This window comes from Pogoniulus pusillus, chromosome 26 (genome assembly GCF_015220805.1).
Source record: "Pogoniulus pusillus isolate bPogPus1 chromosome 26, bPogPus1.pri, whole genome shotgun sequence".
Taxonomy (NCBI): Eukaryota; Metazoa; Chordata; class Aves; order Piciformes; family Lybiidae; genus Pogoniulus; species Pogoniulus pusillus.
Genome location: NC_087289.1, coordinates 8,373,730 through 8,400,808, shown reverse-complemented (window position 1 = coordinate 8,400,808; position 27,079 = coordinate 8,373,730). Strand labels below are relative to the sequence as shown.

The following is a 27,079-nucleotide window of genomic DNA, read 5'->3' as shown; positions in this document are numbered from 1 at the left end:
TAGCACTGCAGCACTGAGATGATGAGTTTCTGCATGGAATATGTAGCTGGAGACTGACAACCAGTGCTGCACTAACAGAAACAGGGGACTACAGTCTTTATTCTGGTATATGCAATCCAGCTCTGTGCAGGAAGTTGTCCTGGATAGCTCTAGCCAGGCTCAAAAGCTACACCTGCACCTGCTGCAGCCACACAACTGCATGCTAATGACTGTCCTCGCAGGGTTAAATTCTGCACAAGACTAACTTACCTGGGTCTTCAAATTCTGTTTTCAAAGAAGGCTTGCAATCAGGGTTACAAAACTGCTGCAGCAATCTGAAATGTTTGCTAAGATTTATGAAAATATCCAAGCAGAGTAAGGCACAAATATTGTTAAATGTTAGCCATGACCTATGGCAGTCTTTTGGCAGGATAACCCAAGGGAACTTCAAGTTTTCTGTCTCTAGGTTTCTTCTTCTCACTTCTTCCACCAAATATTACAATTCCCTCTGGGACTTGCACACTATAGACTCTTCTGACAGCCTAAAATCTGGACCCAAGGCTTATCTTTAGGTCCTGATATTTTAGGGAAGCATGCTCTGATTTGGAAGACCTGTCCTATATTCACCATGGGAATATTATGTTGTGTGCCAATGACAATAAATGCTGGCTGGTATTTTGTAACCTCAAAACTCTATGTGGACCATTTTAGAGAGCTTGGCTGCTCATCCATTTACCATGCAGTTTGTTAAGTGGGCAGCCTGGCAGTTGCAGTTACACAGCTTCACTTTCTCCTAACAGCTTTAAGACAGCAACTCTTAAACCAAGACAAAGCCTTTGAAGTCAGTGAGAAAAGAAGGCAATGCTGGCTTTGTTACCACAATCAGAAATGCAAGTTAAAAGTCTGCCTGCTAATTGTCAAGACTGTTGCCATATAATTAGCAGATATAGTCTGTACCCAAATTAAGCAGAACTCCCTTGGAAGCTTATTATGTCCTAATATATACCCAGCACGTAGATAGATAGAGCTGTGGGCTGACCCATCCTTGCATTTCTGAGCAGCTGTGAGAAGCTGTGTGAAAGTCAGTGCTAATCTAGCTCAACAATGTGTTTTCAGGAATCTATCCCAGGCATGAAAGGACCCCAGGCTCCTGTGACTGTCTATCGAGAAACTTGTTAAGAGGAGAGATACCACTCCATGTGTCCACATCCACCCTAAACTTCTAGTGCCTCTCTTCACCCACAACTTCTGACACTGCCTTCAAAGCTTCAGCTATGTGGCTACATCTTTCATTTCTACAACTGTTGTCATATCTTGTATGACATCAGGCTAGCACAGAGCCCACACTAAGGACAAGAGCTTAACCCAGCCCTGCTGCACTCTCTCTTTATGGGAAGAGAGAGCAGGAGAAGGCACAGTCTCTTCAGTGGTGTGTACAATCCCCAGGCCCTCTGCATCCTGCCTTTGCCTGGGACAGCAGTAGAGCAGCTTCAAAGGAAGGCTTGTACAAATGGTCAGCAGTAGAGGTCAGATTTTACCAGACATTATTTCAAGGGTATAATTGCAAATATGGCAGCAAAACATACAGCATCTGTCATGGCACTGTGGGATCAGCAAAAGACAGACTGGTCCACTGCTGCCCCCTGTATCTGACTCCTCAGTTCTGTGTGCCTGGAGCGGCTTGCAACCTTGAAACATCTGTCTTACTTTAATTTTCATTCTTCTGTTACCACTTCTCTTTGTACTTTTCAATAACACTCATTAGAAATTACTTGGGCTTTGCATAATAAAAATCTGCACTTCACTCAAGTAAACAAACTTCAAATCAAAGTCTTTAAACAAGCATTATAAAAGCTGTCCCACTAATTACTTTCATCTGACTGCGTGACAAGGTAAACCAAAGATAGATTAGTCAAAATCAGACCTTTAAAGACATAGTCATTGGGACCAGTCATAAGAGGAGGCATGAGAAGCATCCAGCTCTCGTGCCTGGGTACCATGGTGCCAGCTACCAGACAGATCAGCAGAATGTACAGCAGCCCATAATCCCACCCAACAGGAATAAAAGCAGTACCCTAGAGACAAATTGCATTGTTCCTCTATCTGAATTTGGACTTGCTAATCCAAATATACTCTGACTGTGATTTGCATCAGTAGCAGGTGCTCACCAGCTTTTACAAACGGAAGCTACTTGTCTAAGACTCCCACACATTTGGTAGTTTGGCCATTTCTTAATTAAGCCAAACATGCTACTGCCAAGATACTGCAAACAGTATTAGAGGCAGCTGCAATAATGAGCTACTGGAAAATGATCTCTTATAAATAGTGGATAATACTAAGGGGGAAGACTTCTTAAAGGGACTGCTTCACATGCCTGCACACATACAGAGAGCAGGTCAAAGGGAAGGATGAACTCCTTGAGGCTGCTGAGACTGCAGTTAGCCTTGCTTCACACAGGAGCTTCGACTCTTTGCTTTGCTGAAACAATCTCTACTTAGAGAATTTCACACTGGGCAATAATGAGCCACAGTTTGAAATGGCATCTCAGTTTCCAAACTCTTCAGCTAGCCACAATCAAAGACCTCTAGTACCATGCTGTTGTTTCCACAAGTGAGTGAAACACCCCAAAATACCACATGTTAACCCATACATCACCATCTCTACTGGTGCACAGAGCTTTTGCCATTTGGCTTTTCACATTATTTTTCACATCCAAGGTAACACACAGGCACATGCAGTGTTTTCCACACTATTGGTCACATTGCATATGGTTCAGTACATAGCCTGGCTTCTTTAGGTGAACACTGCATTCCTGCATAAAATTCCAGACACAGCCAATGGAGCATATTTAGTTCATCAAGCAACTGTGTTCATCTCTTCTTATAACCCTACATCTTGTTCTTTCATTCACAGTACCTCTTTGTATATTAAGAAACAAGCCTTAAATTAATACTTTTTTAAACATATTTATATGTGCAGCAAACTCCTGCCAAAGACACTCTCTAGCCTCAGATAATGCACTGTGGATAATCTTCCTATCTCTCTTTACACTTGTGTAATTCTTTAAATAGATCTACTCTTGTTTCATGCAGGTAGAGAGGTGAAACAAACCCAGTGGAATAAAGCCAATTGAAAGTGTGTCATTCACTGAAGGATTAGGCCAAGGAGTTCTAGGTATTATCTGTTACAGCAGCTCATTGCTATTCCAAATCAAACAAGCAGCATTCTATCCAAGTGCTTTAGGAGAGCTAAAAGTAAGAATAATGAGAATTTATGTTAAGTGGACATCAATGAATACAGAAGCCTCTGGAACCCACATCCCCTACAATTCTCCTATAAGCTGTTGTATTTTCCGCCTCTCCACTAAGATTTAATGGCAGAAGCAATAATGAGAACTCTCTCTGCCAAGCTTCATCATTTTCAAACCACGTACTAAAGTCCATTTCCTAATGCACTGTAAAGCTATTACATAAACAATGAAAATCTAACAATTATGAGCACTTAAAAAAAAAAAAATCCATTCATTTTCAGCAGCCTGTGAACAGGGAGGCTGAATGAAGACATGGCAGGGTCAGCAGCCTAGTATTTAAAGACCTTGCATTCAATCTTCCTTCTCAGCCATCAACTTTTTGGCCAAATCACTTATTTTTCCCCAGACTTAACCTCTTCAACTGTAAAATGCTGCAAGACAGTTAAGTGAGACCCTTAGACACCAGGGCAATGGAGAAGGAGGCTGCTTATGCTTGCAACTCGTACAATGAAGTCTTTTTTGAACTATTAGTTACACTATTTTATTTGCTGCCTAATTTAACAAGCACCTATGACTGAAAAAGGGTACCCAGGTATTTCTGTGTGTCTCTATGGTTTGACTGCACCATATTACTATAGAATGAATACAGAATACAATTACTACATACAAGAACTACAAAGGCAGTGCTTTAACACGCTGTAATGGGGGCACGCTGCTCTGTAGAGGCTTGCTCCTCTCTGCTTTCCTGACTGGAATTAAGAGTGCATGGGCATGAGACAATGAAGAGCTGGGTTGAGATTTAATATAAAGCTGCACTTACAAGTTTTTATGATTCTATTTACTACAAATGAGAACACATAAAGCCTTCTGCATTCCATTATTAGCACCTAAGCACTGAGGCAGCTCTCAGCCCAACAAAATGGTAAATCAGGATAATTCCACCAGTGTCACTATTCTCTGTAATGGTTCAATACTTTGAATGACAGAGGACAGGGGAGAGCAGGGACTCATTCCTACTCACAGCTGCTTAGACACTCAGAGCTGTGCCTTAACAGCAGTAACACACTCTGAATGCATGCTTGCAGCACCAAGGAAGGACAACATTGTTCTCTTACCTGAGTTGAACCCGGCAAACTCTAGATCTTCTGCTACAAGATTCCAGTTCAGAATGTCCTTTCTGTTTGGAAAGTAATTTATGCTGCATAAGCATATGGTCCTTTGGAGCCCTCAAGTAATGAAAGAAGGGAAAAGGCACACTGGCAAAAATTGTGCACATAGAAGTACCAGGATCAGCTTGTCCCCTCCGTTTTACCGTTAGAGATGAAAGTCAGTCTGTGGTTCAGCCTGGGGCTGTTGCAGAACTTGTGATGTCTACTCAAGGGGAAAGCACAGCCAGAAACAGAGCCCTTTCTGTACCTTCTGTTTCTCATCTTGTCAGATGCTGAGCTCTCCCAATCCCTCCCCAAGCCAAGCCAGCTCAGAGAGAGAATTCATCTGGCTTTAGGTAATATTTAAAAGTACAGTGACACCTCCCCCCCTCCAGAGCAATGAATCCTACACTGAACTATACTTCTTTATCAGCCTACTAAAACAAAGCTCTTATGTAGTCACGCTCACTACTAAGCTAAAATCAGCTCAGTCATGCATAGACCAGCCCTATCAGAAGCAACAGCAACACCAAACACTAAGGCTGCACAATGATAAGAGCAAGATGATTTATTATGTACTGAAGAAGAAAAAACAAAACAAAACTCTTTTTCATCAACTACTCCCTCACAGGGGTCAGTACAATATAAAGAAATTAAGGACAAACGTACAAAACCAAACCTGACAAGAAGGCTCTAGATGAAACATATTCAAAGCATTGCAAATGATGCTGCTGGACAGAGGCAGAAGGAAATCACATCAAGTAGTATTTCCCCTGCAAAACACTGACTGAAAAACTGATCTTACTTTTAAAAATCCACAGTCCTTCCTTTACCTGCAGGTACTTCAGATAAAAAGACATTTTCAGTTGTGATCCATTTTTTAAAGGAGAGATTCCCAGAACTACTCCTTGACCACATTTATTTGAAAGTGGATTTTCCTTTTATATTTTCACTTTCAACTTCATGCAGATGGCAAAGAAGACAGCACAGCTCAAAACAACAGGAACTCAGCACTGGCTTCAAAGAAACCAGGACCATATCTCTCCATTTTCTGTCAATCCTTTGACAGCCACAACATTTGTTTTTCCATGATGAGCAACTGATGTCCATCTCATCCAGAGCATCCTTGTATACATGGTTGTAACATCTTTGGAAAAAAAAAAAGACAAAAACCAAAAGCACAAAACAAAACACGCATACATGAGAAAATATCAGCAATGTGAAATTCCTGAAGGGTTTTCAAGGCTTGCTCCTACTCAGCTAAAGTCACCATACTTCAAACTGTTTTAGCCAGAGCAGGACCAAATCCTTACAGAATCAGAAATGCCTTCCTCAAAAAAAAGCAAAACCTTAAGAGTGTTGTAATTCAAACATGGGAGTAAAAGACAAATTTTAGCATGGTACCTTGCCTGGCCCTAGCCAACATAATGTATTTAGCTAAGGTATTTCTGTTACTCCTGCCTGAGGCAGGATTCTCATTGGTTACAGGTGAGAGTATCACTTAAGTAAAATAGCAAAAGGACATCATGCATTAATAATAAGCTAAAATATAAACTCGTGCTTATGGCAGTAGCTTTCCCATCTAATGCCCTAAAATGGGCATCCAGGAAAGGAAAGAAAAACAAGCAACTTTACAGAAAAAAACCCTGCATTTTGTTACATTGATGACCATCATAGGCAACTCCACAGAAGTTTTCAGGGTTCCTTTTGATGTGCATGAAGAAAGCAAAGAGAGCCAAAAAGCGACCAATGTTAGGCAAGATTATAACTCATTTACTTGTTAGTGCAGAACACAAAATAACAACTAATGCTTAATACAAAGAAAATAGTATCACTTTCATAATCCTCAGGGATTCCATATGGTTTACTTCCTTGCCTTAAAAGAAATGCTTACATGTAGCATGAATGTCATTTGTCTTTAAAAATATCATCCCAAGTTACCAAAAGAACCATTAGAGGGGAAAAAAATACAGACACCCCTGGACATTTAATGAGCAAGTTGCAAGAAAATCCCCACTTTGTTCGGCATGAAAAGAAACAAAGATGATCCATTGGTTGGATTTGGGTGTTGCTGTGTTTGGGTTTTTTGGGGAGAGTAAGTTTTGTTGTTTGAGTTGGGTTGTTTTGTTTGGTGTGCACCAAATGAAAGAAAACAATGCATATGTTGCAGGGAAAACACGTTCACAACTATAATAAATACCTGCTCCAATCCAAAAGCAAAGTGCCATGTAGAGACTCCTATTTCAACAAAAACAACCTACAGAACAATGTCTTAAATATTAACAAATCAACTAGTGGTCAGCACAGTAAAATAAATATGAACACACTGGTTTACATTTCGTTTCTAGCAGCAAAAGTCATCAACCTACTGGCCAATGTGACAGCTTCACAGAAGTCCTGATTCTTAGGTTTGGTACTTGAATGTGAAAGAACGAATGAGTGGGTCTGAAAATGGTACTACAGCCATACAGTCTCCCCAGCCCATCTCTGTCAAACAGGGTTTGGCAAGGACATGTTTTCAATATGTGTTTCGAATGCTTGTTTGAAGAACAGCTTTCACCAAAAAACAAAGATCAGGATCCAACCAGTTTGTCATACTGACATGTATGAGTTTGGATTGCCCTGAAGCCTCATCGTGTTAGTAAGGTGGGGTGTTTGCTCTTAACAGTCAGTGATCTCCTATGCTAGAGGGAGACTGGGAAGCTTACAACCATTAAGCAATGCTGAAAAGGGAGAGGAAAGATTTGGTCATTTGAAGGAAAGGATTACACTTTGCACTGGGGCAAAACAAGGCTCGGCTGCTTCACTCAGCAAGAGTGCTTGAGTCCCATTGTCTGCTCCACATCTACTGTATAACTCATCACTTGGAAATTCTCAGGACAATGACATTCACTTGTTGTACTCCCTTGAACAAAACAAAGCAGGTACAGGCCTCTCTGTGGGGCAGACTCAAGCCATTCCTCAAAACTAGACCCAGCCCCATGCAGAGAGGAGCCTGCAGGAACAGCCCCCTGCATCTCACCCACACATTCTCCCAAGCCCAATAGCATGCTGATGTGCTGTGAGACATCTGCAGCAGCTGTCACCAGGAGGTAACAGCACATGACTAAACTGAGTTTTGACACTTCCAACAGTCACTGGAAATACCAAAGAGCAGATTTCTGGGCTGGAAGCAGGAGCAGCAACCAAAGTGGAGAAGAGTTGATTTTTGAGACATAAAGCAAACAAAAATGCCTCCCTGGCTCTAGCAATAAGCTAGGCATCAGCACCTCCAGCTCCTGCAGATTGTATTCCACAAAGGGTTGTTTTTCTGCTACTAATTGCAGCCTGTGGGAAATGCCATGCTTTAATTTACAGCAAGAGAGGTGTTTAACCATAATGCAGGGATCACTCTGGTGAAGCGCACTGTGGTAAGGCTCGTCCAACTCCCTCTGTCCCTGCACAGTGGGGTCAGACTAGCAGAACAAAAGACAGAACACAAAGAGAAATCTAGAGCCCTTCTTTGACAGCAAAAGATGAGGCAAAAAAGCTGAGAAGAGATTTTTGCAAGGGAAGAGCTCTTCAACACTGCACAGAGGGGGAGCCAGAGGTAGGAAAGCACCGAAGAAACAGACTTACAAGCTGTCACAACTGCTCAGTTAGTGATTTGCAACCTGGGCATCTGTCCTCCTACCTTCTAACATTCTCCAGTGTACAAACTCTGTTTGATAGAGCTTTGCAAAAAGGAGAGGAGGAAATCCCATTCAAGAGGATGTCCACTGATCTATCTGTATCTGCAGGACAACAATTAGTATGGAATGATGCATGAGGGTTGGTTTTGGCTATTGTACCTGGATTCAGGAAGGCTGCATCAAGATTGTATGGCCACCTGAAGCTCAGGTAGTTAAAGATAGCAATACTCAATTTCTGACCAGTAGCCAAGTACAACAAACTTCTTTTGAGGTGGACTAGAAAAACAGGTTAAAACTATCTATATTTTTTGTTTACTCATTTTCCATTTTTTAAGGCAAGCAGAAAGTCCTTCTGGAATGCAAGAGGCAGGATCAAAATGGCAAAAAAAAAGGGAGTGAGGGAGCTACCCTCAACACTATGCACTAAGTAAAATTTATCCTTGGTAAAATGCTAGTGAAACCAATGGAGCTTCATCTAATTCGGCAATCTGCCTAATGAGGATTGAGAGACAAGCCATGATGCTTCCTTTACCCCCTCTCTGCACCTGCCACTGAAGTCAATGGAGCTGTACCAGCGTACAGCTGTAGCAGCACAGTGGTGAATCAGGTCCAACAGAGGTTACCTATGTGCTGCACTTGCCACTGGAGCCAACGTTTTAGAAACACTGTGAATTAGATTGCAATCAGCTCCTCACACCCAGCCAAATGAGCAGAAAAAGTCAGCCCTTCTTCTCTTTATCCTCCTACTTTTGCTAAGGAAAATCCAAACAGACACACACCCTTTGGGCTTGTCTACACTTAAAATGTTGCTTAACAAGTTTCATGAATTCCTCTGCATGGCCAAAAAGCTGTTAGTCAAACAATTATTACCCCTCACATTTATGCCCTACCTAACTTTGGATTTTGATGGTCCCTAAAACATTGACATTCACATCAAGGAATGGAAATAAAACCCATCCTGAGACAGGAAAAGAAAGAGGGGGGGAAATTCATCCACTATTGGTAGCTCTAGAGCATCTCAGCTCTCCTCTGTAAGACCCACTGGGATTTGTCCAGGGAATGGCATGGAAGTGGGCAATACCAGTGTCTGTTCCTCAAAGGCCAAACAGCCCTGCTCTCTCAAAGCAATAGAGCTGCAGACCACAGATTAACACTTGCTCTCTTCCACATCAGTATGCAAAGAAACTACATCTGACAGCTCGCTCCAATATATTCTCAACCTCACTCAGTCTAAGGCAGAATCAGAGCAGAGCACATCTCATCTGAGCAGCTTTGCTTTCTGATTCATTTCATTAAACCACTGAGATCCCCACGGACACTCTTCAGGGAGACGAAATACACCCACGGTGCATTAGGATGCTCAGCCAACTACACAGAGAATCTCTCCATTGTTAACTGGTGGAAGAGAGCTTTTCAAAATGGGGCTAATCAGCTGATATCCAATGCCAGATGTTCCAAATGAAATCTGCATCTCAGATGAAGCAGTAAGAGGCAAGACTCTCCAAGGAGGAGAGGTATGCACAGCCTTTCTATAAAGATGTGGAAAGAACCTACTCTGGGCTGTAATGGAGGCCACAAGCAGCAATTTGTGGACAAGTACACCACCTAATTCACAAATTCACAGGCCCAGCTCCTGCTCCTTTTTTACAAGCTGCCCAGAGATTCAGTCTGCTAAAGGGAGGAATTCTGGAGCACTGCTGTGTGGTGCACAAGGAGGGGAGTGGGCTTTGCACATGGTCCACCTCTGTGGTACAATCACAGAAGTTCCCAGCACTTCTTGAGCGTTGCATATTTGTGCAGAAGGCTGAGAAGAAGACAAAGTCCTCCCCACCACTCAATACAATGAAGAGCCTTAGATAATTAGCAAACAAACACCAAAAACACTTCATGTCCTGCACAGCATCATCCTGCCAACTAGGACAGAAAAAAAATCTAACCATACCATTAAGTTTGCAGGTGTTACATGTACAGCTCAAGAGCATACTCCTATCAAATGGAGCACAAAGCAGGGCATGTGGCAAACAGCAGGCGAGAGACAAGCTGCTCTATTGGCGAACTACTACCAAGGGTGGCGCGTCATTGTACATAGCCTAGGTTCTCCATCTCGCTCCGGTACCGCTGCTCCGACACCTTGCTTTTATGCTGCTTGCTTTCTAAGTGCTGTCTGAACTCCATCTCCTCGCTGGCCCCGGCATTGCACATGGAGCAGTAGAACTGGCCACTGGGGGTGACACACATGGCCAGATCCCGAGGAATCCTCTGGCGTGAGCGGGGATTGAAGTAAGGACCTGAGGAATCAACAGAAAAGGCCTGGTTAATCCATAAGGAAGAAGAGCTTGAAGCAGCCCAGTGATAGGTTGGACTGGATGATCTTGGAGGTCTCTTCCAACCTGGTTGATTCTATGACAATTTTTAAGTCCAACAAATGACTAAAGAGCAGCCAAAGACTAGCTTCTTTACTGATCAGAGTCTAAACTTTACTTTTTCACATGATTTCTCTACTGAGATCCAGATTTACAGGGATGTAGCATGCAGGGGAGCAGTACTGGCTGGTGTTTTCTAAAGCAGCAGAGTGGTCTTGCTGCCCCAGTCTTACAAAGAATCAACAGGGCTTTGAAAATTAGCAGTCTAATAATTTAAGGGATGAATCAGTCATTAGTTTTGAACCTTTCAATTCCAGAATTAGAACAGTCTTTTGATTAGAATATGCTGCCAGCAATTTCTATTAAAAATAATTTTGTGATAATTTTACTTTAAAAGATTTTTCTTTTCCACACAGCAGTGGTTAGAATGACACAATTAAACCAAGCTCATCAGAAATCTGGGTTTCAGCTAATATATGCTCATAACACAACTTCACAAAAGAAACAGATGCTGAGATGGACACTATAAAACACACTTTAAATCACAGTAAAGAGGCAAAGTCAGCATCCCACACCTGGAGAAGGACTCTACTCTAGAAACAGATGGTCTTAGAGAGTGGCTAACACGCTCTCTCCTTCTGGTCATGGGAGTGCAAGTACAGGTTGATGTGACACAGTAGGAGTCAAAGCACCTGGCCACTTGCCAAGAAAATAAAGCAAGAAAACTGTCGCCATTTAGAGCAGCCTTTAGAGACAGGCAGATGGTAAATTAAGTTACAAACTGAGAAACTGAACTAGCAAGCAGGCTGACAAAACAAAGCAACTTTAGCAGCTGGGAAAAAAAAACATGCAGACATGAATGCTCAGCAGAGCTAGGACTACCTGTCTCTGCTACTAGAGAAAGCAGAAGCAAAACAAGTTTGTTCATTATTCATTACTATTCCAACTATAGAACAGATGCAAGCTCCCAGTTACCTGTGTTGTTTTGAACTGTATATATGTTTCTTCTGTTCTGCATCATCTTATATTCATTCCCTTCTTTCCTTGCCCTCCGTTTGCCTAGTTCTGATGCGTCCCTGAAGATTAAACAAATATGAACAGCTGCAATTGAGAGTTTTCTGAGAAAAAGACTGCCAGAGACACTGCCACATGCTTTTAGCCTGAGCGTGGAGTTAACAATACCTACGAGAACGAGTTATTCTGTGCTTCTGCAAGGCGCAGCCGCTTGGCATGATTTTTCCCTTGGTAGTGAGCCTGTGCCACAGCCGGAGAACTAAACGAGGCATCACAAAGCTTGCAGTAATCATTCTCTGTGGCCAAGATCACTCTGCCACCCGGTTTACTGGATCCCACCTAGCAGCAAAGGCAAAGACAGCATGTGAAACACGGGAAGGTTAAATCGTTGAAACACTGGAATCATAGGGACTGAGATCAGTATCAGTTTGATCAGACATCAAGAGAGCTGGAATTAGAGCATATGGATTAGGAGACTTAAGTACTTCCCTAACTGTTCTTAAAAGAATTTCACTTTCCCTGCCTCAGTCTCCAGAAGAATCTGCAAATTCCTTCTAGGTAAATCCCCACCCTCAGATGGAGAGAAAAGGCAATCTGAGCAAACACCCTGTGCCTCTGAAATAGCTGCAGAGGCTTGTTTCAATCACAGCCATTATGCCTCTGACTGCTGTGACTTTCACACTGAGGAAGACCGACTGAAAGGTAAAAGTGTTTCTCTCTCCTGTTTACAGTGTACCTAATCTCTCCACAGTGCTGTCTCTACACAGCAACCTGACCACACTAAGAGGTAAGAAAAAAAATAGCAGAGTTGCCAACCCTCTGATCCTTACTTTTCGGGTAGCAGGACACCTCAGTCAAGTCTTCAAAGGAAGGACGCAGCCTCAGGTGAGTAGGCTCCTGCCACACGAAGAACACCTTGCCTGTCTAGTCAGGCAGACCAAATATTGAGCAGGGCAGCAATCATGCCTTCTCAGTGTGTACCATCCACAGCACAGCAGCAATGATTCACACACTCAGCCATGTCACTGCAGCACTTCCCGAACCAAATTTCTTTCTCATTTCCTCCGATATTGCTCAAGCTTATAGACACATACAATTCTAACTTCTATACTACAACATGAATCCTCAAATGGCCCCAGTGTGATCTTTTTATTGCCATGGATCATTTTCTCCATTAAAAAAAAAAAGTGTCAGATATCTCAGTAGGTACAGCACCCAAGTCCCACTACCTAGCATAGGACCCAGTACTCTCACAATTGAGTTTTGTGAGCTACAGTTATTTCACATGGGACTAAGTCTCCCTCTGGAGGCTCCAACAGCAGGTATAATAGTCTGCCACTCATGGCAAATGCTCTTTGCTTTTCTACAGACGACAGAGGTTTATGCTTTGGGCAATGACAGGCACAGCTTCCATCGCTGCAGCCCAGCTGTTGTTCCCTGCACAGTCACACACAAGAGCAAGGTTAGCTGTTCAGTCTCGTGACTCTTCTAGAGTCTCTTCTCTATAAGAAAACAAAATTTATCTCTTTTGCCTCTAATGTGCCTAACAGAACTAATCTGAATCACTGAGGGAACAATCTATTCACCTCGCATACAGGAATAAGGAGCAACAAAAGAGGGATTTGCTAACAGCCCTGGGCAATGGGTGTAGGAGAACCTAAGCACTTTTTCCATGAAGGCTTCCCTCACACGATAGAGGGATGATGCCACGCCCTCGTGTCCCAATCCAGCTCCAACAATGCTGTTTTACACCTGTCCTTAACCAACCCTAATCAGCAGCACATCAGACTTACCTAGGAAACAAAGTATTTACCATGGAGAAAAACAACCTTTCAAGTCCAGTATTCTGCTGCAAGAGCAGATCAGTATCTGCCCCTTCAAAGGAGAGCAAACTGCTCACTCACAACAGGCTATTTCCACTATCCTGTGTCAAAGAAAATCCTTTCCCAGTAATCCTCAAGGTACAAGATCTAGCTATCCTTACTGGAGGTTAGGAGACAAGTAAGCAGCAGGGATCGCAGTCATGCCTCACCTGAGCGGGATGGGTGACAATCTGAGGCGGGGCAGGCTCAACCGAATTGCTCATTCTGGCAGGTGCTGGACAACTATTGGCAGCATAGTAATTTCGGAGTTTCTTACTGTGGTTTTTACCCTGCAGAGAAAACCCAAATTAATGGCTGTCCAGTAATAGTATCTTACACTTAAAGGAAAAAGATCCAGAGACTGAAATGAGAAAGCAATCATGAAGACGTCACATCATGTGTCACTCAGCAAATAACAGCTGTGGACTTGAGAGATGCTGACATTCTCCCCTTTCTCTAAAATACTCATCACCTAACATTCTCTCAAATGAGTAGGTTTACAATTAGTTCCTCAATCTGTTTCCATTTCACTTAGAACTAGTACTTTGTATTTTAAACATGAAACATTAACTGCTTTGCATAGGTTTTTGAGAAGCTTCAGTGTGCACACACACACTTCACGTGGCTGCAAGCATGAGTAAAACATGACTGAATCCCAAAAAAACTTGCTTCTTGTTTTATTTTCTCTTGGAAAATAAACACTCCAGTTCTTTTTGGTGTTTTGTAAGCCTGATACAGCTACATGAGAGTATGTACATCCACAAATGCAAGTTTTAATGGAATTCAGCAAGGGCAAATGTAGAGTCTTGCACCTAGGAAAGAACAACCCCAGGTATCGGTATAGGTTGGGAACTAACCTGCTGGAAGGCAGCAAAGGGGAAAAGGATTTGAGGGTCCTAGTTGAGGGGAGGTTGACCATGAGCCAGCAACATGCGCTTGTGGCCTGGAGGGGCAATGCAGTTCTGGGGTGTATTAGAAGAGCTGTGGCTAGTAGGTTGAAAGAAGTCCTCCTCCCGCTCTACTCTGCTCTGGTGAGGCCACATCTGGAGTACTGTGTCCACTTCTGGGCCCCCCAGTTCAAGAAGGACATAGAACTGCTTGAGAAAGTCCAATACAGAGCCATAAAGATGATTAAGGGAATGGAACATCTCTCTTTTGAGGACAGACTGAGGGAGCTGGGGCTTGGAGAAGAGGAGACTGAGGGGAGACCTCATCAGTGTTTATAAAGATGTAAAGGGCGAGTGCCAGAAGGATGCAGGCAGGCTCTGCTGGGTGATGCCCAATGACAGGACAAGGGGCAATGGGTGGAAGCTGAGGCACAGAAAGCTTCATGTAAACATGAGGAGGAATTTTTTCCCTCTGAGGGTGACAGAACACTGGAACAGGCTGCCCAGGGGGATTGTGTAGTCTCCCTCTCTGGAGATATTCAAAACCTGTCTGGATGTGTTCCTGTGTGATCTGGTATAGGTGATCCTGCTCTGGCAGGGGGGTTGGACTAGATGATCTTTCAAGGTCACTTCCAGCCCCTGAAATTCTGTGATTCTGTGCAGTTATATACTACAAACACACTTCTCTCTTTTCATGGCATAAACATTCCAAAAATCAGATGGTGAAGTGTAACACTAATTCAACCTCCCCCTTCACTGGCACAATATTGCTTTTTCCAAGACCAACAGCGAACCTGAAATCTGAGTCTGATGTCCACGAGTATGGACAACCATCCTCTGTTATTTGCTGGTGGTAAAAGTTACTATCTCCACATCACAGGCCAAAATGACATCATAAAGAGTCATTTTGGCCTGTGATGTGGAGATAATGAAGGTACTAGTACAATGGGGTAACATAAGACTATGATATATAGAGAATCACATGCAAATAGTCCCTATTTCAGTCCAGTTAACCAGACCAGTTGGAACAAAATTAATTCAGTCGGAACTGGTTCAGCTGATGCACAAGTTTGCATAAATGTCCCCACCAGCAGATCAGCTGTGTGCACAATCACAGGAACAAGGTAGTGATGAGCACACAGCAGAAGCTCCCTTTCTTAACTGCACTGTTGGATCCAGCAGAAAACATCTGTCCAAGCCCTATGAAACCATGTCTGTGGAATCAGAAGTTCTATCAGAATGTACAGGTGGAAAATAGATTGCATAAAGCAACAGAAAATTATGAGTGTCTGCACTTTCACCCATGTCACCTTGGTAGTACTTCTATGTCCCTGTGGACAAAGTTTCCACAACATGCTCCAGTGATGACACCTTAAATGAAAGCACTGCAGCATGTCTGGACAAACAGCAAATTCAAGCAGGGTGAAGATATGTGTAAAGAGCAGTTCTAGCTGCAGCTTTCAGTGCAGTAGATGGTAGAGGTAGCTTCAGATGAGCTAACTCAAATACTGCTTCTTCAGCCACCTCAACAAAGCACTCAAAACCCCTTTGAGAAGCTGTTACTCTTCATGTATGAGCCCACACTTAGCTCTGAGCTACCACAGCAATGCTACTGGCAGTCCATGTGCTGGCACAGGTGTGTCTGCACAAGCTGCAGATGCAGCAGCTCCAAATGCCTGCCCCCTGCTCTCCTTACCTGGTAATGAGCCTGGGCTTGTTGTGCTGAATTCAGAGTGACATTGCACAGCTTGCAGCACAGAGGCTTACATAGTTCTTCCAACATAGGGTCCTGCTCCTCCACCTTTGCAACCTCCTCTTCTTGTGTATGAAAGGAAGGCCCCAGTTCGAGAGATTTTGGTGGGGACAGTGGCGAGCTGGCTCTTGGCCTTGTAACCACTGACATAGGAAGAGATGAAGGCTTCTCAGGATGAGGAAGAAGTCCTGCTTGCTGTAGAAGAATCATTGGCCAAGAAGACTGTGAGCATGCTACTTCTGAAGGATGAGTCTTCTTCAGATCTAGACCAGAGAAACACAAATGCTGAGACAAGCAGCACTAACAGAAACACCAACACACCGTGGCACAACTTCCATAACTTCACTGCCTCTACTTCCAAGGAGGATGAAGTTAGTTTCTAATATTTTATCCCACAAAAAGAGCAGTCAGGGCCCATTTAAAAAGTATCTATGTAAGTGGATTGCAGTCCCAAAATGCAGTTGTTATACTCCATGGCACCCTCCTGGACAGGTGAAGATTCCTAACCACTATAGTACCTGACCCACAGCACACATGCCTCACTAACAGATGTGACATGCAACATGCACAGCACACAAAGCACTGTTAATGGGAATGGGAGGAATACAACTGCGAGCCACATCCAATAGCTTAAAGAAACATTACTATGTATTACTGCTACCAATGGCTTAAAAAAGCTCAAGTATTTCAAAGCAGATATGTTTTTTATACATAGGTAGATACACACACACAGAGTTCTCACATATTTGCAAAGACTTTCCTGAGGAAAGATATTCTACAATTAACTTTTCTCAAGCAAGCTAAAAAATGTCAAAAAAGCACAGAATGAGAGCCAGAGTGAGCACACCTTGTGCACAGTCACCTCCCAAGAGTTCTCTTCCATGGTCTCGTTGAATGACTTTGAGCCATTTCTCATGTTTCCTTTACTAACTACAATCGATGCAACATTTAAAGCTGCATCTTCTTCTGAGAAATAGAGAGCTTATCCCATGTTAACCTTTATTCAATTACTTCTTGATTAATTCAAGTTTTTTAGAACTAACCTTAGATTTCCAACAAAGGTTTCTGAGAGGCTTATTTAATTAAAGTTTATAAATCACATCTAAAGCCTGGGATGAACATCTCTAGAATAATGCAGTGCAGTGATATTACAAATCAAGGCACAGCTACTTTTGTAATTTCTCATTAGCTTCTTATCATAACAAATCCTGATCACTGCTACACTGGGATTGAAGGAAGCATTATCTTGGCCTTTGCAGATCACTTCAGCTAAGACTGCATTGGTAGCAACCATGTTTACACTATAGGATTCGTTCACATGTTTAAGCAAATAGTGAGCCCCATCTACACTTTAAAACAACATTTCTGGAAAATTAGGGAGAGGTAAATTAAATACAGCATAGGCACTTTGTTCCTAAGCTGCCTTTGAAAATAGAATCTGACTTCAAAGGCATTTAGGAACCTGAAGAAGTAGATAGCATTTATCTGGGATAACTTCTGGGATTTTCAATCTGCTAAAGTTAGCAGGAGATAAATATCTTGCTATATTCAAGCTCTAGCAAATCCCAGTTGATGTCTGTATTTTGAGGTACTGTATTAACTTGCACAGTGTAGCCCCAGAGAAGTCTACATTCCATTAGGAAAATTGCAGGGAAAAAAAGTAAAAATCAGTGGGACTTCAGCATTGAAGTGACACAAGCATCTCTGAAATATTTCCCTCTACAGCCAGACTTCCAAATAATATGACATTGGAGGCTATGCAGTTATTGGCAGTAAACAGAAGAACCAATAAACAAATAAACAAAACAACAACCAAACCAAAAGAGAAGACCAGTTGCATTACCTTGGGGACATGCTTTTAGGAAAGTAATAGGCCTACCAAGAGTTTTCACATTTTTAAACAGCTCTCTGGCACCACGCCTCTATGAAACTCCAGAAGAACTATACCTAACATCATGCCAATATAAAAACAAAATCAAAACCAGCAGAATGAAAACTAACTGAAACAAGATAAAATGGAATCCATGACAAAGAAGGAAGAGGAAACAGGAAAGGGATAGTACAAATTATCCACCAGCACTGTATTTTTTTTCTTTCCAACTTCCAAAATGCATGCTCCTCATTAAGCAAAACTACAGAAAGACTTTGCTATCTTTAGTTTCCTCTAGCAGTACTCTGCAGACAGCCTAATCAATTTCAATGGGGCCATGGATAGAACAAGTTCATATTCATGATGGTTAAATATATCATAATGCAGGTCTATTAAGGCACTTTAGATTAACTATGCAAGCAGGTAAGCATGCCATCTGATTTCTGAGTTTTATTTCAACCTAATGGGCCTCTTTCCTTAAAATGGGAGTAAATTATAGCCAAACACTTCACAGTGCAATATAAAGTGATCTAAAGTAAATGGCAACTAGGATCTATCTGCTTAATTTTACATGAGTGTTTGTTGTATCAAGTCTTCCATATGCAACAGTCACAGATGAGGTTTGTTGTAGACAAGACAGGACACAGTGCTTATGGGTTCTGCATCCACAGGGGAAAGGGTGTAATGTAATATTCTTAGAAAATCTTTAATTGTGAGGCCATTCACTGTTTACTCCTAAAGTAAACAGTAGTCTGAAGACAAAATTAAAGCTGCATGGGTTATTTTAAAAGTAGAACCTACTGACCCTGGCATATGCAACTCCAATTTTCTTCTGATGGTGATCTTTCATCACTGAATTATACTCAAAATGTATTGATTTCTTTCTCATAGATATTGGTTTTTAAAAATAATAATTTAAAAAAATCACCCAAGTTCAGCTTCCTTACATGTCCTCTTAACTTCCACTGATGGTTGCTACAGACACTCTGTGGAGCAGAAGGCAATAGGCCATCTTTGACTCCTCTATTCCCTTCACGAGAACGCAAAATCTTTACATTATGAAACAGCAAAGGGATGAGGAACCTACATCACCAGGGACACAGGCAGAGAGCCCAAGGCAGGGTAAACACCTGCAACTCTTTCAGGGTGAGCAGCAGAGACATTCTGCCTCAAGACAGCATCTCAGATTTCAGCCATGCCTCCTCCTACATACCATATGGGCTAGGACACACTTTCCACCCCATGCCAGTTGTCCTCAGGTGGGTGCATGGGAGACAGGCATGCAGCCCTTCTCACTATTTTCAGGTTGGGGCATCTGAAGGAGGAGACCCAGTCTCCATGCCCTTAACACCACAGTCTGGTAATAGTCAGGCACTGCTGGTGGCACAGGTAACAGAAAGTAACCTTCACAGTTCTGGGAAAGGAACTGGCCTGTCCTCAAATCTGAGCACTATTCAATGGAGAAGGCACATATGCAATGTGAACCTCCTCGGCCATACGAGTAAACCATAGGGAGACATCCGGGTGCCATGCGTTCCCATCAGAATTAGTTTTCAAATGCAGCTGAGACAACTAGCAACAGTGATAGCAATCTATACAACGATGACTGAGTTCTGTGTCTGGGGATTTTTTTTTCAAGATAAGAAACATTTCTCAAGTCCATTCATACCTCAAAAAGTTGACATAACCTAACTTTGTGAGAAAGTTTACCTTTGGTCTACAGAACTCACCCTGAAAGGCCATTTCACGATGCTGCAGAGATCAAAGACAGCACACCAAAACAAACATATCATCCGTACCTCCACCTCAAGGTGCAAGGCCTACTAAACCCTCTGCTGATAAAGATACATAGTAATGCAGAAACAAAGGGCATTTACCATCTCTTAGGTCACCAGGGTACCAGAAACCATGGTGTAAACTCTGATAGCCAAGCAGACATTTCTGCAGAGTTGCATGCCTTGCAGTCTTGGTGATGGAAGCTGAGAAAAAGCTGCCCTGCTACCTACTATCTCAGAATAGCTGCAACCAGGGCAAGAACTGAAGACACCAACACACAATTCTGGAAAGGCAGAAACAGAATCAGCCTAAAGGGGAGGCAGACACAGACACCCCCAGCACTGAACTAGCCTAAGCCTCCCCAGACAGGGCAGAAACACTGCAAGCCTCCCGTTACATCGTACCGGCAGGCCAAGCCGGCCCCCAGCCCTGGTTAAAACCCAGTGCTCCCACCCACCGAGGCCGGGGCTATGTGTTCCTCGGGCATCCCCCAGCCCCTCTGCGCCCGTTCACCCCTGCGGTGCACCTACCCGCTGGCAGGAGCTGCGGGCTGCGGGCAGCGGCCCCGGCCCTCCGCGCCGCTTCGCCTGGCGCAACTTCGGCCGGTGCCCAAGGCCGCAGGAGGGCCGGGGCCGCCGGGCACGGCCGCCACCAGCTGCAGGAAGTGACCGCAGCGCGGCGCGGCGGGGCGGGGCCGGGCCGGCGGCGGGGCGGGCTCCGAGCCCGCTGGCCGCGCAGCCGGTGCGACGGGGAAGGGCTGGTTCTGCCGGAGCGGAAGCTGCCATGAGAGCAGCAGCTGCCCATTCGTGCTGCGGAGCTCGGAGCGGGGAGTTTAGGGCATATTTTAGCCGGCAGAGTACTCACCTGGAGCGCTGTGCAGCTCTGGAGTCTTCAGCACGGGAGAGCCGCGGACCTGCTGGGGTGTACCTAGGGGAAGCCGCAAAAACGATCAGAGGGCTTGGAGCACCTCCCCTGTGAAGGAGGGCAATAGCAGCTGGGGTTGTGCAGCCTAGAGATAGACGGCTCCGGGGACACCTTTCTGCAGCCTTCCAGCACTTAAAAGGTGTCTAGAAGAAAGAAGAGGACAGACTTTTTAGCAGGGCCTGTTCCAACAGGATGAGGGGTGATAGTTTTAAACTAAAAGAAGGGAGGTTTAAACTAGACATAAGGAAGAAAGTATTTACAGTGAGAGTGGTGAAACATTGGTGTAAGTTGCAAAGCGAGGGGTAGAAGCCCCATCCCTGGAAACACTCCCGGTCAGACTGGACAGGGCTCTGAGCAACCCGGTCTTGTTGCAGATGTCCATGTTCACTGCATAGGGGTTGGAATAGATGACCTTTAAAGATGACCTTCCAGCCCAAACTACGCTATGATTCTGTGTGACCTGGTCACACTGGTGGAAATGCTCATTTCTTCTCCTGCCTCAGCTAGTTGCTGGCTTTTCAGATCTGATTTCTTCTTCCTAACAATCTCACAGAAACAGGCAGTCACTGAAACGCTTTCTGCCACTGAGGAGCTAAAATGCACTTGAAAAGTTGTTCCAAATATTTAACTGCTCAAACTCTGAATTATGGTTTTGCACGGGGTCATCTTTTTCTTGTTTTCCCTCTGGCCCCTTCTGGTTTTGACAGCAGAAGGTGCAATTAATCTGGATTTTTATATAAACAGCTTCAGCTTACTCATGCTATTCACAGCCAAAGTGAGTTAATTTCCCCTCAAGCCACCACGGATAGCAGCCCAGGCCTCACCCTCATGCTTAGGCCACCTTACTTCAAAACCTACAGAGTTTCTGTTGATTTTCTCCCATTTCATTGCAACAGGAGTTGTCAATACAAGCCAAGACCATCACCAAGACCTTACAGTAGCAATCAGCTAATTCACCTGGGAATCCATTAGCCTGCCTCACTTCCCAGGATCACAGGATGTTAGGGGTTGGAAGAGACCCAAAGAGATCATCGAGTCCAACCTCCCTGCCAAAGCAAGACCATACAAACTAGCTCAGGTCACAGAGGAACGCATCCAGATGGGCCTTGAAAGTCTCCAGAGGAGACTCCACAACCTCTCTGGGGAGCCTGTTGCAGTGCTCTGGGACCCTTAAAGAGTTCCCCCTTGTGTTGAGGTGGAACCTCCTGTGCTGCAGCTTACATCCGTTGCTCCTTCCTGTTACTGTTTTCTGTGAGATCCTAAAAACTTCCCATTTATCAGAGACATCACTACAGCTGGGGTCACAAACCATGGTAATTTGTAGAAGCAGCAACAGGGTATATTTTGCCACGGCCTGCGAGACTGGTGCTACAGCTAATGGCTGGAGTTCCCTGTGGCAGCCTGGACAAGGGTGAAAACTGAGTCCTGTGCTGGGCCCTGGGGCAGCATCTCAAGGAAGATAATTCACCAACATTCTCACCACCTGGCTCCAAAGGTTGCTTATGCCATCATGCCTGTTAAAAGAATATCCCATCAAACTCAGAGTGATTAAGATGCCTGGCTGATTAATCCTTGTCACCACCTTCTTGTCATCACCTCAGTCTGATCTTCACTTGTTGGGTCTTGTTGGCTTTCACCAAGCTAAACTAGCCCAGTGATCTCACTGCAGACCCTGAAGCTTCAAATCTCCAGGGAGCAGACATTGCATATGTTTTCTCTATGCTTCTTTTGTAAGGCTTTTCACCTGTTAGGCCACTCTTAACAGAAATCCGATTCACATACAGTGACATCGTACCAGCAGCAGCTTAAATCATAGAATGGTTTGGAAGGGACCTTAAAGATCGCCTGGCTCCAACCTCCTGCTGCAGGCAGGGACACCTTCCACTGAAATAGGTTGCACAACGTCCTCTGCAGCCTAGCCTTGAGCCCTTCCAGAGCTGGGGCATCAACCGCTTTTGGGGGCAACCTGCTCAGTGCCTCAGCAACCTCACAGTGAAGTCTTCCTTACATCTAACCGAAACCTTTGTTTGAAACTGAACACTGTTTGAAACCCTTACCCCTCGTCCTATTTCTCCAGTCCCTCCCCATGCTTCCTGCAGACCCCTGAAGAAAACTCAGGGTACTGCTGTAGGTTCAACAGGGAAACGGGACACGACCGCACTGGGCTCGGTTGGTCAAACCCGTTCTTGCCAACTGCAGGTGCTGAAGAGCGCTCATGAGTTTACGACAATAAACAGGAGGGAGGCACCGCCAGCTAGGTCCACGTCGTGCCGCAGCACCAGCCTGGACGATGACCCCGTTCCTCTTCTGTAAACTTGTCTGCAGCCAGGTCACCTCACGGACTGTAATCATGCGGTACCATCCGCTCCGCCCACGGCACCGCAGAGCCACGGCGCTTCCCCGCCGCCGCCGCGCTAGGTGGCAGCAGGACACCGAAGCGAAGACCGCCGAGGGAGCAGTCCGGGAGCACCGGAAGGCGCAGGCGGGAACCACGCCGGGGAGGAGCGGCTGCCTCACCGCGCGGTGACGTCGCACCGCCACCGGCACCGCCGCGCACCGGCACCGCCGCGCACCGCGCGGCCCTGGTCCCCTCCTCCCGGGACGCACGCCCGCGCCGGCCGCCGCCTGCCCCTTCCCGCCTCGGTTCCACTTCCGGCGGGCGGTGCCATCCCTATCCGGGGTCAGGCCCCGCTCCCTTCCTGTTATTGCTTGTGCGGGAGGAGGCTCCGTGGGAGCGGCGCGGGGTAGTTGGCGTTGTTTCCGCCAGCGGCTGTGTGGTGGACGGTCGCCCGAAGCGGGTGCAGTGGTGGCTGTAGGGCGGCTCAAGAGATTGTGAGTCCTGCGGAGCGCTGCCCGGCCCAGCCCTGCCCTGCCCGTCGGGGCGGTGGCTGCGGGCCGGCCCGGAGGCGGGGAGGCAGTTTCTGTGAGGTGAGTGAGGCGGGGGTCAGTGCTAGGGACGCTTGGCTTTCCCACAGTACGGCAGCGCTCTCCGGGGCGACCCGCGGCGGTGCTTGGGGACTTCCTGGCGCTCTGGCTGGGCAGTGGCGGAGAGGAGCGCCGCTTTCTTTAGGCTGGGAGGTGTCTTGCTCGTGTTCGGCAGCCAGAGAGGGAAGCGCGACCCTCGGGTGTCTGGGAAGGGTAGCGGAGTCCTGGAGGAACGCTGCGGTGAGGATTCCCTCGGCTGGGAAGACTCCAAGGCGTTTCTCTGCCAGCTCCGGGTTTCTAGGTCTCCCCTTGTACAGACACGATCTGGGAGAGGAAAAACCCTGGTAGCTTCTTGCTTTCGACTGTGGCTCCCCCCACCCCCGTAATAGAGGTGTTTTCTATAAATGCGTTTCAACAGTTCTTGTGATGGAGTGTATGCGGACTCCCGGCTGGGCTAGTTAATGACACTGGGAGCAGAGCTTCCGACTGGGTGTGTATATGAATCGGTGCCATACCATCTCCTGTTCCCAGCTGCAGGCTGCAGCAGTGTCACACCAGTGCTACCTGTAAACACGTATTTCTTATTGCCTGTTAGGCGGAGCGATGTTTTTGTTGATATTAAATATGGAACTATTTCTTATCAGTACTTAGGCGTTTTTAATGAAACTGTTAACAAAACTTTGACCAAACTAATGCGAAGAGCCTGTTTACTTGCGGGGGGGGGCTGTTACCGTTTTCAGTATTCTTGGAGTTGCTAAGTTACTTCTTACTGGTGACTTCTGTTACTGGTATGTGTGTAAATTTGGTGTAGCTCTTCTCTCGTTCATTGAAAAAAACACTGGTTGACCAGAGGCTGGATAAACACTGCATGCTCAGAACAAACAACAGGAAAGTACATCTTTAAAAGAAGACAATGTAGACTGTAAAGCTTTGCATAAGTTAATTCTGCAGGTGTGAGCATTCTGCAGCAAACTTGTAAAGGAGTGGTAAAATGAGTTCTGAATCTGGGTTGTGTAGTACTTAATAGAACAGGGTCCAGATTTCTTCTGTTAGTTACTTTTACCCTTGCATCCTTGCTTTAGCTTCAACAGACATTCAAATATTGGATAAAATTAGAAACGTTCTCATCTTGATCTGAATCATGCTTTAATTTCTTTGAACTCACAATTAATTTATAGAGATGTTCTCATACTTGTTGCTTAACTTGCTTCCATGCTGTAGTTCTATAATGCAGTGTAATAACCAAAGTCCATCTCTTGTGCCTAAACATAGGTAGTTGCTTGGAATATTCCAGTACTTGGGAAAATGGGATTTAAGGGTTTGTCTGCTGTGGGCAAGTGAGTGGATAAGCTATTCTGAAATAAAGCCATATGTGATGTGAATTGAAGTTTCATAATGAGTAACTATTCTTAAACAATAACATTGGCAAACTTTTTCCAGAGTGGTTGAGTTACTTGGAAGCATATTTTAGCCAATGTCATCACATAGATCACACATCAACCAAGCTAATAGTGTTTACAGAGGAATTTATGAAACCACACAATTCCTTATGTGATCCTTGAAATATTCTGCTTTTTCATTAAGACAAATACGGCAACTTAAGAGCTGCCATTGAAATCTAACTGGAGCAGATGCCTTGCATTTCATAGGTGTTAACTTGATGCCATTCTTAGCAACCTGGAGGCAGCTTTAGGAGACTTTTTTGAAAGCACACTGAGATCAGCCTACAAATCGATGCCATTGTGTTGTAGCTGTTTGGCTGCTTCTATTTGTCCTTCTGCCTTAGTGGCAAATTTGATTTGCTTCTTGTTGCAGTTTACTTACATGAATAAGGACACCGAGTGTTTGGGTTTTGTGTTGGTTGGGGTTTTTTTGTTGTTATTTTTCTTTGGGAAAGGTGGTGTACCTAACCTGTTTACAATGCAATTGTGCTTTACTGGAAGTCATAAAGTAGTTCAGTACTTAGTTAACTGTTTCTTCAACAGTTTCCTCCTTGCTTCTGAAAGCAAATGGAGATAGTTCTTCCTTCATAACTCACTTCTCTAACTTCCAGAAACTTTTAAGAACAAGAACGTCTACAAGGAGTAAGGGTTTTATGATCAGGCTTTCTCACAAGGTCGAGTATATCATAAAATATTTCCAGTTAAAGGTACAATTTTTCTTCCAATTAAGGGTGCTATCATTTAAAGAATGAACTTTCTGATCATAGCTGTTCCTCAGATTCAGCTATGTAGTGTGCTTTTTAATGGCTTGTTTTTTTCTAATACAATTTTGAACAGCTTAATAATAATCATCATAATTTTAAGTCAGAAATCAGAGTTAACTATAAATGTTAAGGCAAGAAGTCCAAGGTATGTGTTTAGTCTTTGAAAAGTGGCTTCTAAAAACCCATGTACATAAAGCGAATTGTCACCTTCTAGGCTTCTGGTGCAGATTCTCTGGATACCAGGAACACTGGGATATCCAATCACCTTCCAAAAATCAGCCACTTCCAAATAAAAAATTGTTGCTTTTCTTGCCAGTTTTGAGGGAAAGAAAAATGGAATGATGATATATCCATGGAAGAAATGCTAGTGTCTTGTAGATGGCTATCATGTAGCCTTGCTTTGCCCAGTTAAGTACATTAATAAGGGTGAACAAAGGTTGTAGTGAATAGGACATTTGATTAATCTTTCATACTGATAAGGAGACTGATTTTTATGTTTTATAACTGGAGCAGAATTACTGCAAAACTTAGTCTTAAAATATCATTCTACAACTAAGTTTTGTCTTACTGCTTGCTGTTTGGTAATCAGTGAAAAAAATTAGCTCTGATAAGTCTCCCAGTTACGGAAAAGTGGGCTGTGTGTGCATTTTTTGTTTACATGATTGAGTTGGAGGGAGAGTGTAAAAACAAGAGTTTTTACTTTGTCTAACTGAAGAAACAGACTTCTTGTGACTTACGGTATAAGCTAAGGTAGAAATTGTAGGGGGGAGTGCAGCTTTTTATGCATCACATCCCATGCTTATGAGAATTTTGTCATCCTATTAAAAAGCCAGACATCCAGCTGCTCCAAGTGATGTCTGTCTGAAATCGCATCTCTAGCTAGAAGAGACAACAAAAATACTTATATTAAAACTGGATGGGAAGTTTCTTTTGCCCTTAAAGTGGAGTGTGTCATAGCCAAGAATTGTTACAAGTTTCTCTTTGTAGTATCTTAATGCAGATAGGAGCAATGGGAAGGGAAAATATTTTTTTTCTTTTGATATTTAATTGGACACCAAACAGATGCAAAATGTTTTGACTATAAACTTGGTCCAAATAACCTCCAGAGGTTCCTTCCAACAGGATTTATACTGTAAATGTATTTTTGAATGGTTCATTGACTGTTAAATGAACCAGAAATAATGCTCAAAGTATTAACTGGTTTGTTATTATTTTCCTGCAGCACTGCTGTAGTATTAAATTAACCCTCCCAAAAACTCCAAGCAGACAACAAACAAATCTAACTTGGTAGAGGGAATTAAACTGTTTTTTAAAGAGATGGGGGAAGGGAGAAAGAGGCATTTTTGTGTCATGTAAGTTAACTTGTGGTCAAATGGAAATGCAGCAGTCTGAGTACACTCTTGCCTAGTTCTAGGTCTGTCTTTGCAATCTAAGGACTGAATAGTTTTGCA

The 27,079-nt window shown here is 44.1% G+C and overlaps 2 protein-coding genes across 7 annotated transcripts in view; one reads left to right on the top strand and one right to left on the bottom strand.

The window, feature by feature from the left end:
• Window positions 1-4,930: 4,930 nt before the first annotated feature.
• On the bottom strand, window positions 4,931-22,638 carry ZMAT3 (zinc finger matrin-type 3). Of its 4 annotated transcripts, XM_064164774.1 has the most exons (7): window positions 22,555-22,638; window positions 20,438-20,500; window positions 15,871-16,190; window positions 13,458-13,577; window positions 11,598-11,764; window positions 11,387-11,487; window positions 4,931-10,336 (listed from the first exon to the last, which is right to left on the bottom strand). In XM_064164774.1, exons 1-7 carry the CDS (start codon window positions 22,583-22,585, stop codon window positions 10,125-10,127), a joined length of 1,014 nt encoding a protein of 337 aa, XP_064020844.1. In that variant the 5' UTR covers window positions 22,586-22,638; the 3' UTR covers window positions 4,931-10,124. The 4 variants fall into 4 exon arrangements, with proteins under 4 accessions (XP_064020844.1, XP_064020845.1, XP_064020848.1 ...); XM_064164775.1 differs by lacking the exons at window positions 20,438-20,500; window positions 22,555-22,638 and adding an exon at window positions 20,104-20,196; XM_064164778.1 differs by lacking the exons at window positions 20,438-20,500; window positions 22,555-22,638 and adding an exon at window positions 18,726-18,814.
• A 580-nt stretch (window positions 22,639-23,218) lies between these two features.
• Window positions 23,219-27,079, top strand: part of PIK3CA (phosphatidylinositol-4,5-bisphosphate 3-kinase catalytic subunit alpha) — a 44,270-nt gene continuing 40,409 nt past the window's right edge. For all 3 annotated transcript variants that reach the window (XR_010307222.1, XR_010307221.1, XM_064165691.1), the window contains exon 1: window positions 23,219-23,425. The gene's annotated coding sequence lies outside the window, so the exon portion shown is untranslated. The remainder of the gene's footprint in view (window positions 23,426-27,079) is intronic.

Bases quoted from the DNA above. Each gene is read 5' to 3' on its own strand.
- ZMAT3 (XM_064164774.1), bottom strand. From the start codon at position 22,585: ATGGGGAGGGACTGGAGAAATAGGACGAGGG. The intron at 11,765-13,457 runs GTGAGGCATGAC...CTTTGCTGCTAG, and splicing joins TTGTCACCCATCCCGCTCAG to GTGGGATCCAGTAAACCGGG. The intron at 11,488-11,597 runs GTAGGTATTGTT...TTTAATCTTCAG, and splicing joins GCACAGAATAACTCGTTCTC to GGACGCATCAGAACTAGGCA.